This window comes from Arachis hypogaea, chromosome 13 (genome assembly GCF_003086295.3).
Source record: "Arachis hypogaea cultivar Tifrunner chromosome 13, arahy.Tifrunner.gnm2.J5K5, whole genome shotgun sequence".
Classification (NCBI taxonomy): Eukaryota; Viridiplantae; Streptophyta; class Magnoliopsida; order Fabales; family Fabaceae; genus Arachis; species Arachis hypogaea.
In genome coordinates, this window is record NC_092048.1 from 126,960,776 (window position 1) to 126,972,896 (window position 12,121).

A 12,121-nucleotide genomic window follows, 5' to 3' on the forward strand; every position below is an offset into this window, starting at 1 on the left:
GAAAGAACGAATAAATTTGCGAACAGAAGTTCGTTTTCGATTTGCATGTTCAGTGAATGAACATGTTTTCAAAGTAAGAGCCAAAACTTTTTCTAATACTGTAATTGAAACACACGAGGAATCATGTGAATTAACTGTGGTTTTTCAGTTGTATCACTAATGAATGACCTATGAATAAATATAGAGGATTATTATACGTTAGTTATTACTTATTAGAAATCATTATTTTTATGATTAATCGAGAGAATATCATACCCTCTGTTATCTTACCTCAGCTATATTTACACGTTCAATCCCTGAATGCCCAAAAATCTAAAATGATACCTAACCTAATCTGTATCATGTTCAAAACAAGCTTCTTGTTTAGAAGGACACAACTTTACACATTCTTTCTTACATGACCAACTCCCATATAGAATAGTTACAAACTTCTTTTCGTAAAATGGGCATCTGCATTTACAAACCAAGTAACAGAAGACTAACAGAAAAATAGGAGCAACCTAGGCACAAATCCATGAGTCATGGCTCTGGTGTGTGTTATATGTATTCTCCATTTCTCAAGCCAGTAAGCTGGCTCAATCCCATCTAACATTGAATGAGTTATAAGGCGCAAATCAACTGGGTTTGACAACACATTCAATAGTAGGTGAGAGTGAATCAGCTCGGTGTATGAAAAACAATGAGTAAGAAAAACAATTGTGTTGCTGATTTTAGTGAAATCTTGGTTACAGGTTGCCTCAGTATTTTTTGAAGGCTAAGGTATTAAGCACTCAGCAGGTTTGGAAGGACGATTAGCCCAGAAAGAGCTCAAAGCTTGCAGGCGTTGAAAATATTCCCCCAAGGCAAGAAGCCACCTCGCAGCCTGCCGTTTTGTAAGTATTCGAGACATTTGCAGCAATGTTTCCTGTCGCAGATGATCAGCCTGTCAAGTTTCAAACATAATAAAGCTTCCTTCAATTTTCTATTGCTCAATCTTCAAGTTAGTGAATGAAGATGTTTCATTTCTTTCTTTTGTTTCTTTTCTTTTCCTTTAAGTAACATGAGTTGGAACAACACTATATTGTTTCCTAGTTTCATCACTTCTAAAACAAATTTGTTGAAATCAAATTGGGTTATTCTTTATTGCAGAATTATGTTCAATCATCACTGTCACCGACACAGCGGTCAAATAATAAACCGGTGGAAGTTAAATTGAATATAACTAACGGGTTTTCATTCAAGAAAGTGAAGTAAATTTCTTACTTGGTTCACAAAGCTCACTAGAGCTGCCAATCTCTCCATTGCAGTAGACATGTTTGGAGTGTTAGTTTGTTCTTCAAGTTGTCCTGCTGCTACAGATTCTGAAACCATTTGTTGAAGTTTGTCCATGCCTTGTGAAAGGGCATCTTCTGCTTGCTGACAAGATTTTCCAAGGTTGCTTATGTCTGACCTTTGTTGCTCTGTCATGGTTTCAATCCTAGGTACCAGAATCTGCAATCAAAACAGTTTTTTTTTTTATTATTAATAATGCATCATCATATCACCATTTACATGCTAAGCTGGTGCTCTCATTCACAATGAGGAAGCTTTCTCAACATCTTTTATTTAACTAGATAGTAAGCATCACCTTTAGAATTTCTGAGGGGCGAAAGCCTCCAATCCAGAAGAAAAATCGTTCGGCTGATGATTTCCACATGCCGGACATAACGTAGAAAGCATCAGCTTTTGCAGCAGCAGATTTCATGCCAAAGAGTTTAAAATAGTGGTTCATTGTGCCATCTACAAGTTCTCCGAGTTCTACGTCACCCATATGAGAACTTAAAGCATTTCTAAGTGCCAAGGTATGTCTATTCCGCTCTTCTAGCCAACGTCCATACTCCATCTCGAAGTTTGCTATTCCTGCAAATTAGATGTTTTTAGAAAGAGCTTAAAAGTAGTAGCAGTAAAGCTTATTGAGAACTTTCTGAACAGAGTTGCAGTTAATTCCCTAATATTAATCTGAGGCATATTCAGTTTAGAGGTATATTCAGCATGAAAATGACATAGAAACAGTTCAAATACTGATTTCACCAACATATTGTGCAACCTCAGTAACAGAAAAAACTCAAGATCAGTGACAAATCAATATCTAGCACTAGCGGCATGATAACAAACAAACCTGAATTTAAAGAGGCAGCAAAACCCAAACTATTAGAACCCAATCCAGTACCACCAATATGTAATCCCTGCAGTTTTGTTGCCCCAAGAAATTGAAAAGAGATCCGAGAAAAAACAAGTATATATTGAACAAATATGAAGTGATCCACAGCAGGAACTGGAGTGAATCAAACTCAGCTTCATGCCTTTCACTTCACCTGTTGTTTTGCATGATCAACCTCTTGCTCTAACTGCATTAGCTTCACGCGACATGATTCTAGTTGCTGTACATAGGCCTGCATAGAAATATCACAAATCACATGAACAATTAGTATATCTAAGCATTTGCTGCACATCTAACATGTTTTTCAATGTATAACCTTTCAAACCTTTTTGCGCAAACGACTCTTACGAGCAGCCTCTCGATTTTGTGCAAGGCGTCTCTGTATCTGCATGTTTCAGCTTGTTAATTCCTTTTTTCTTTCTAACCCTAAAATGAGTATGAATACATGACAGGCATAAAAAATTGGGAACCATAGGACCTCTGAATTTGTTGGTGGGTGTGGGTCAAAATTGCTTTTGAAGGATCAAGCGCTTAGCATTAAGCTAAGAGTTATACAGCTGTTAATTATGCCATAATTCTTATTGTTTAAACCCATTTAACCATAACTAAGCACCATGTTATCTGTTTCAAAATTTCTCCATACAGCTAAAGATGGAGGCAGAATAGAATACTAAAAGGGTGCGACTTCCTATGGCAGAGCGTTACTAAAGATTCAGTTATGATGATTTCAAAACAACACCCTCTAGAATGAGGTTGCCAAAATGATAATTATAGCTAAGAATATCACTTAGTACACAAATTTACTAGCAAAGGCAACATCTTCTGATGACCAAACATAAAAGTATCTACAGAAGTAGAAACATAAAGTTCAAACTTCAAACTGAATATCACACATTTACGAAATATATAGCTAATGGTTTCTGCATAGAGTAGAAAAGTAGAAACCAGTTCATATTAGTCAGGTATAACCAAACATGGTCTTACCTTATCAGCAAGTCTGTTAGCTTCTTGGTCATATTGTTTAGATGTTCCTGGTATTCCATGAGAAGCATATTCTGACTATGTATTTAGCAGCCCAAAATGACATGATTAGCAAGTGAAATTGGTGTGTATTATTGTTTGTGGGAGAGAAAAAAAGAATTAATTGCAAACTTGCACCTGATTGTCAAACTTAATCTCCGCATCATCAATTAAGAGCGTTGATGCACTTAAACTAACATTACTTCTGAAATTCTCTTCCCACATACTAATCTGGTGGATTGGATCATATACTCCCATCCTTCTTGGGGGAACAAAGTGTGAAGTTGGAGAATTCATGCTCTATGGATTGAGAATGACCAGTGCAGTTGACTTAATCAGCTCCAAACACATATGAGCGTACAGATCCACTGTTTTTTTTTTTCAAGATAGAAAATGCATTAAAGAAGCATTTCTTGATAACATCATAAGTAAGCAAAAGTCCAAAACACTGTATAAGTAACCGGAATTTCACTGAAATGTGATCAATTTTGTGTTTGGCAAGGGGGGAAAAGAAGAGAACATTACAGTTTTATGTTACACTGTTAAAGTTGCATACTCTCCAGAATTTAATCTTCTTAATCAAGTATTAACAAATGAAAAACAAAAGATTAATCAAGGTCCAAGAATCAAAGGGAGAAAAATGGATCATGAAGGAAATTGATAAATGAAAAGAATTTCATATTTCTTTGTTAAACTTAAATAAGCTTTTGATTCCAGGAAAACTCAGATTATTACAGCAACTAAGTACAAATTAAAAGTAGAGATTTGTATATTAACCAAGGCTTTTGAGTTTGTCCCTCTACCTCAGCAGCAGACAAAGGTACAAACGTGTTACGCAACAGAATCTAGGAACTAGGATACTGTACTAGTTTGTTTTCAACCAGATAAGGTAACAACCAAAATCGTACTAGTTTGGGTATGCACGTTTCGGGAAACCAAAACCAAAATCACTTTTTCAACAAAAAAACAAAATCATCAAAACCATGTAAGAATACCCTGGAAACTGATGATGATCATCATCATCACACAAGCAATAAAAAAACACCTTGGTGTGTTTATTACCTCTTACTATGTTATTTTCTTCCTCGTTTTCCTCGGCAGTTAAATCTTTCAAATTAGAAAGAAAAAAAAAGGAAAAGCCGAAAAGGGAAGAATAAAAACTATACTCTGAAAAACAAAAACAGAAAAACGAACCTTAGAAAGCTACTTTGAGAAATGGAATTGGAAGCTTTTTTATTTTCCCGCTTAAATATTGATATATATGCAACCAAAAAATATCACGGAACCAAATTCCCAACGCAATCCATTACCCTTACCCAATCCAATCTCTTCCAAATGCAAAAAACCTTAACACCCCCCCCCCCCCCAACAAAAAAAACTCTAATAAACTTAACATCCCATCATGAAATCATAAACTAGAACTATAATAAAAAAAAATAAAGGCCACATATATTTTTTAAAATATTGGACTTTAAGTTATTAACTTATTATCATGAATATTCATATAGTTTATAATAAAAGAGGTAGACTTTGGTGTATATAGCGTAAAGAGAGAGAGAGAGAGAGAGAAGTATAATTTATGATTGCAATTGTTGTGGTATGTTATGTATGGGTTGCGCTACAGAGAGTCAAAGGATTCACACGAATGAGCTCAGCATCATTAATAATGCTCCATGCTTGATGTTTCCACTTTCCACTATCGTTAATACCTGTGCGCGCCACGTAGATTCGGATTGGGGGATGACGTCATTTTCCGGTTGCCAACGTTGGCCGGCCGGAGAATATTTGTTTGTTGCATGCACACGACAACACAACAGCGTCTTCCACTCACCACTCTTGCGAGTTGCGAGTGCTGAGTTGTGATTATATTTAATATTCTGAATTTTGATGACGATAGAAATGGCCCCAAATATTGCTTCCATTTTGGATTTTCTGACGTGGTTGTCATTTGTGACAACACATATATATCTTTGCTCGTAGTTTTGGAGAATGAAGATTGAGGAATCATCCTTTCCTCCATCAACATATATATTATTTTGAACAACCATGTTAGATGTCATCAAACTCAATTATTAATAAATAATAGAAAAATACTAGAGGATGGTAAGAATTGATTATTTTTATGATCAGTTTATCGTTAATATTTAAAAGTATAAAATAAAATATATTAAATTACTAAATTAAAAGAATCAGACTAAAAAAATTGAATTAATAATTAAGTGTTGATAAAAATTAATAAATTTTAATGTATAAAATATATATTAAAATATAAAATATATTTTAAAAATAAATTAAATTATATATATATTTAAATACAAATATATAATGATTAATTTTAGAATACAAAAAATATTTTTATATTTTTATTAATATATTATTACATAATTAGATATATGTATAAAATTATTTTATACTAATAGTCGTATCAAAATTAGATTCATATTATATTTTAAAAATATTATGTGTAATAAAAAAATTAACTACTAAATCAATCATTATATATCTTTGTATAAATATATATTATTTTATTTATTTTTAATATATATTTTATATAAGCACCTGAATTTTTATATATATCTAGTATGATATTATATTTTATATATAGACATTTATTGCATATATTTTAATTAATCTGATATTAATTCATTCCCTATATTTTTATATGGCCATTTATTGCATAAACTATCTAAAATATATCATCAAAACTGATGGAATTAACATAAATTCTTCACAAAAATGTGTATCTCAAATCAGATAAAAAAGAAGGCAATACAACTAATAAGTTATATCCTAATGTTCATCTTTACACTAAGAATAACATACTAAAATTTCATAAAAAATGGAGCAAATTTACCGATTTAATCGGATCAAAATAACATGCCATTTTTTCCCAATTTTTCTTCTTCTCTTCGTCGAAGTAAAGAGCTTCGTTTTCTTTCTTTCAAAAAGAATGAAAGATTCAAATCTCTCTCTCCCTCTCACTGTGGCCTAAAAGCCACTTGCTTTATTTATTTTATTTTATTTTTTTTGTTTTAAAGTTGTGTGGGTCCTATTTAAAGTTGGGGATCCACTCACAAATCTCTCCCTCATCAACTCAAGTAGGGATAGGCTGCTCCACTAAATTCGTCTTTTTTTTATAGAAATCAAATTTCACTGCAAGTAAGCTCTTTGTCATCATATTTGAACCATTATCATCAGTATGGATCTTCTCAAATGCATATGACTTCATCTCAAACGCTTGACATATCCAATGATACCTTACTTCTATGTGCTTCGATCTAGAATAAAACTTCGGATTCTTACTGAGATAGATAGCACTTTGGCTATCACAAAATAACATAAACTTCTCTTGATTGATGCATAACTCTTGTAGAATTTTCTTTATCCATAAGAGTTCCTTAGAAACTTCAACAACAGCAATGTATTCTATCTATGCAGTGGACAAAGCAACACATTTTTAAAGTCGAGATTACCACGACACAGCTCCCCCTACAAAAGTCATCATATAACCAAAATTATATTTTCTTGAATCAAGATTTCCAGCTATATCCACATATGTATAACCATCCAACACAGGTTGGCTACTCCCAAAGTATAAACAAACTCTGAAAGTACTATTAAGGTATCTGAGAATCCACTTCACTGCTTGCTAGTGTTCCTTGCCAAGATTAGAGAAAAATCGACTAACAACTCCAACGACATGAGCAATATCTGGCCTGGTGGAAACCATAGCATATATCAAACTGCCAACTGCAGATGCATATGGAATCTTCTTCATTTCTTCTTTCTCTTTCTCACTTGTAGGACATTCCCGCGAACTTAACTTGAAATGACTAGCAAGTGGAATACTAACATGTTTGGAATTACTCATGCTAAACCTCTCTAAAACCTTCTTAATATACTTTTTCTACGATAACCATAGTTTTTCATTCTTCCTGTCACGAGTGATACTCATGCCAAGAATTTTCTTTGCAGGACCCAAATTCTTCATAGCAAAGGATTTGTTCAAGTCTTTCTTAAGACTTTCAATCTTCTTAATTTCATGACCAACAATCAACATGTCATCAACATAAAGAAAGAGAAATATAAAATCACAATCAGAAAATTTCTTAATATACACACAATGATCAGAAGAAGTCTTACTATACCCATGACCTTCTATGAATGAATCAAATTTCGTGTACCACTGGCTTAACGCTTGCTTCAACTCATATAAGCTCTTCAACTTACATATAAGGTGTTCCCTTCCTTTAACCTCGAAACCCTCTAGTTGCTCCATATAAATTTCTTTATCTACGTCATCGTGAAGGAATGTAGTCTTCACATCAAGCTGCTCAACCTCTAAATCCAAGCTAGCCGCCAATCCAAGCACAACTCGAATAAAGGACATCTTCACAACCGGAGAGAAAATCTCCTCAAAATCAATACCTTTCTTTTGCTCAAAGCCTTTCACAACCAATCGAGTTTAGTACCTTGGCTGTGACACATTTTCATCCGCTTTCAATTTGAATACCCATTTATTCTTGAATACTCTCTTACCCTTCGGTAGCATCACCAATTCAAACGTATGATTCTCATGCAATGATTTCATTTTTTCTTGCATGACCTTCAATCAATCTTCCTTATGCTCATCAGACATAGCTTCCTAGTAGCTCTCTATCTCCTCAGTCTCAGTGTTCATCACATACTCATGAGGAGAGTATTTCTAAGAGGGATAATGCTCTCTAGTAGATCTTCTCAATTCAAGCTCAACTGATGGTTCAGGTGAAATTTCAACATCTGGTGAAACTTCTGCTTCTGGCACCTTAGGTTGAGGTGTAGGTTCATCATTATCAACTTGTACATCTCCCTCATCAACAAGAGGTCTAGTAGAAGGACCAAGTTCATCATCAGCAGAACGTCTAACAATTATTGTTAGCTTATCTGTCTTCTCAAGATCTTCAATAGTTTGGTCTTCAAGAAAAATCACATCTCGAATTTTAATTCTTTTTTTGCTCACTGGATTTTATAGTCTGTAACCAAAGTTTTCGTGACCATAACTCTTGAAAATACACTGTTTTGACTTTCCATCAAGTTTGGACCTTTCATCTCTTGGAATGTAAATAAAAGCTCTGCATCTGAACACTCGCAAGTAACTATAGGAGATATCTTTTTCTCTCCAAACTTTCTCTGGAACATCACCATTTAGTGGAACTGAAGGAGAAAGGTTGATCAAATCTACCGCAGTCCTCATTACTTCAGCCCAAAAGGATTTAGGCAACTTTGCATGAGAGAGCATACACCTGACTCTATCATTGATAGTACGATTCATTCTCTCTACAACTCCATTATGTTGAGTAGTCTTAGGAACCGTCTTCTCAAACTTGATTCCATGTCCTTTACAATATTCTTCAAACGGACCCCTGCATTCACCACCATTATCTGCTCAAACACATTTCAGTTTTCTTCCTGTTTTTCTTTCAACACTTGCATGAAAGTATTTGAAGATACCGAGCAGCTGGTCTTTTAATTTAAAAACAAAAGCCCATACTTTTCGAGAATAATGATTAATAAAAGTAACAAAGTATGATGTACCACCTAGTATATCTTAGCATCCATAGTGCAAATATCAGTGTAAACTAAATCTAGAACATGTGATCTCCTATGAGGTTCAGAACCATGAAATGATACTTTAGCTAACAAAACAATGAGTACAAGTATTTAAAGTTGTACCTTTTACGAAAAGTGAGTGCTTCTTGGTTAAGACGCTTAGTCCTTTCTCATTAAAGTGACCAAGACGCATATCCCACAAATTAGAAGAGGAATCATCAGCTACATTCATCTCTTCTTTGCACAACTTTGCTTGCAACCGGTAGAGAGTAGTGAGACTATTGTCTTCTTTAGCAACAATAAGAGCCCCTTTGGTAATTTTGTATTTTTCACTACCAAAGGAAGTGCAATACCCCTCTTGATCCAATGCCTTCACTGAAATAAGATTGAACCGCATATTCGGCGCATGCTTAACATTCTTCAACTGCAACTTGCATCACATGTTGGTTTCAAGCCACATATCACCCATACCAATGATATCACACACTCCTTTATCTCCCAATTTGATCTTGCCAAAATTTCCAATAGTATAAGAAGTGAAAAATTTACGCCTCGGAGTGACATGACATGAAGCACCAAAATTCATAATTCAAGTGGAATCATCACAGACAAGATTCACATAATTTTCATCATATGTGATAAGAACATCTTCATAAACAATAGCAGCAGTTTCTTTATCACTATCTTTACTTTTGTCTTCGTTTCTTTCCCTTAATTGTTCTCTTTTTAAGAACCTACAATACCTCTTGATATGCCCCGACTTGCCACAATGGTGGCAAATGAACTTCTTTCTTGGCTTGTACTTTCCTCTTGACTTGCTTCGAATCTCTCACCTGTCAGAACTTTGACTTCTCCCCCGTGACTTTAAAACAAGGGCTTCTGACTAGGAGGAGGCGTTAATCAAATCTCGCTCTCTTCTTCTGGCTTCTTCATTTAGCATGTTCTCTTTAACCATTGCTAATGTCAACTTTTTATTTGGAGCTAAATTAGTCAGTGTCACAACCAGAACTTTCTAACTATCAGGCAAAAAACTCAACAACAACAAGACTTGCAACTCATCATTCAAAGTGATCTCATTATTTGTTAGTTGGTTCACCTTCTCTTAAAAAATGATGAAGTGCTCTGGTATTGATTTACCTTCAATATACTTCATATTGACAAGCTCCCTAATCAAGGATGCTTTATTTTGCACATTCTTCCTCTCATATAACTCTTTCAATTTCTTCCACATCTTCTCTGTATTCGTTCAGTGTCAACATGTGGATACATGTTAAGATCGAGCCATTGCCTAATCAAAGCAACTGCCTTCCAATTCAACTTCTTCCATTCAGCATTGGATTTGGTACCTTTGGATTTATTTCCCTACACAGGATCATACAAGTCCTTGCTATACAACATATTTTCCATGAGGGTCTTCGTCCAAATCGAGTAATTTTGGGAAGTCAATTTGACCATGCATATTTGGCCCATGAGTATTTTCTTGAATTTAATCAGTACAGAGATAAACAATATGGGTTCTGATACTACTTTGTTGGAAAAACTGAGGTTTAATAAGAAACCAGTCTAACAGCGGACCAAAAAATAATTTTTTCACAACCTTTGTGATTAAATAGGCAATAGCAAAGATACTCCAAACAACAAATATAATGACAGAAATTAAATAATCAAACACTAGAATTTTATCGTGGAAAAACTCCTAAAAGAGGGACAAAAAATCTACGTGACCTAGTTCAGTAAAATCTTCCACTATCAAAATAATAGGTACACAATTAGTCTTCCTAGTAGTACTAAGACATCTCAACAATCAACAAAATATATCATCAAAACTGATAGAATCAACATAAACCCTCCACAAAAGTGGGTATCTCAAATTAGACAAAAAAAAAAAAGACAATACAACTATTAAGTTATATTCTAATGTCTATCTCTACATCAGAAATAACATACTAAAATTTCATAAGAAATGAAGCAAATTTACTGGTTTAATTAAATCAAAATGGCATACCCTTTTTTTCAAATTTTTCTTCTTCTCTTTGTCGAAGCAGAGAGCTTCGTTTTCTTTCTTTCAAAAAAATGAGATATTTAAATTTTTTTTTCCATCTCATCTTGGTCTAAAAGCCACTTGTTTTATTTATTTATTTATTTATTTTAAAATTGTGTGAGTCCTACTTAAAGTTGGAGACTCACTAATATGTTTCACATACGTATAGTTTTTTTTTTTAAAAAGTCTAAGAAATTAACATTAATTAAACTAACAAATTTTAAAAATTAGTCAACAATTAGAAAAAAATAAATATAAAAATCTCAAATCTAATTAAAAAATTAAAATTCAAGTAAAAAGAACATTTAAAATAAAGTAAAACTAATTGAATATATAAAATTTAATATTTAAAATTTAGGATATAAAAATTTAGAATTTAAAATATAGTGAATTTAGAATTTAAAATTTAAAATTGTTAGTGGTAGTGGGTGAGGTGAGTGAAATTATAGAATTTGAAAAAAAAGAAGAAAGAGTGAGAATGTGTATGAGTAAAATAATAATTTTTAAAATATACTGAAAGAGAAATTTATTTTAATTGTGCTCCAACAATTATTTATTGACTGAAATTAGCTGTATTTTGTTGGCTTCTTAATTTTTTTTTTATCCATTATCTCTTTCTTCTCTTTATGGGATCTCATAAAGGATTTAAATATTAACATTGATCCTAACTTGAAAATGTCTTCAAAATTTATTGCTAGTTTGCCACAGTCCTAAATTAAACATGTGAAATCTTAAATTACAGAAAACCAAGAACAAACATGCATTGAAGGACCAATTTAACGTTCAATGATATTTTATTTGAACGTTTTAAAAGTTTTCATTCTAGATTTTACACTGCTACAAATTGTAACCTTATCTTACACGTTATCAATATAAAGATTTATAATATTATTCAGTTATTATATATAGAAGTTTAAATAATAATTAAATTAAAAAAAGTGAATATATACTTTCAATTATATTACAAAACATAATTATATAACAATATATCTATACTGCATCTTACTCTTATAGTGGATAATCCTTGTTAGGCGAAGGAATTCGAATAATGTAAAATTCCAAATGCATAATCATTTTAGTAAGGCTCAGAAATTCGATGCATTATTCTCCACTTTAATTTTAACCATTTAACCTCCACTATAAACACACACTATATGCAACAAACTAAAGAAAAGATTAATCATTCTACTACTAGATATCATTAACAAGTAATTATTAACTTTACTAAGATTCTTTTTTAAAAGAAAAATTGTTATATGCTACTAGAAAATTGGCACGTGTATATATATATA

At 32.9% G+C, this 12,121-nt stretch overlaps 1 protein-coding gene and 1 long non-coding RNA gene across 11 annotated transcripts; one reads left to right on the forward strand and one right to left on the reverse strand.

Moving 5' to 3' along the window:
• Positions 1-209: 209 nt before the first annotated feature.
• Positions 210-5,197, reverse strand: LOC112733268 (transcription factor TGA1). 10 transcript variants are annotated; one of them, XM_072212467.1, is made up of 9 exons: positions 4,909-5,197; positions 3,338-3,567; positions 3,164-3,238; positions 2,505-2,564; positions 2,334-2,411; positions 2,138-2,204; positions 1,607-1,878; positions 1,243-1,470; positions 210-904 (listed from the first exon to the last, which is right to left on the reverse strand). In XM_072212467.1, the coding sequence occupies exons 2-9, from the start codon at positions 3,494-3,496 to the stop codon at positions 755-757; spliced, it is 1,089 nt and encodes a 362-aa protein (XP_072068568.1). In that variant the 5' UTR covers positions 3,497-3,567; positions 4,909-5,197; the 3' UTR covers positions 210-754. The 10 variants fall into 10 exon arrangements, with proteins under 10 accessions (XP_072068568.1, XP_072068564.1, XP_025637954.1 ...); XM_072212463.1 differs by having other exon boundaries at positions 210-922; XM_025782169.3 differs by having other exon boundaries at positions 210-922; positions 4,262-5,078.
• Positions 858-1,557, forward strand: LOC140178001 (uncharacterized). The gene is made up of 2 exons (XR_011869948.1): positions 858-979; positions 1,129-1,557. It is a non-coding gene; the product is annotated as an uncharacterized lncRNA (long non-coding RNA).
• Positions 5,198-12,121: the final 6,924 nt, after the last annotated feature.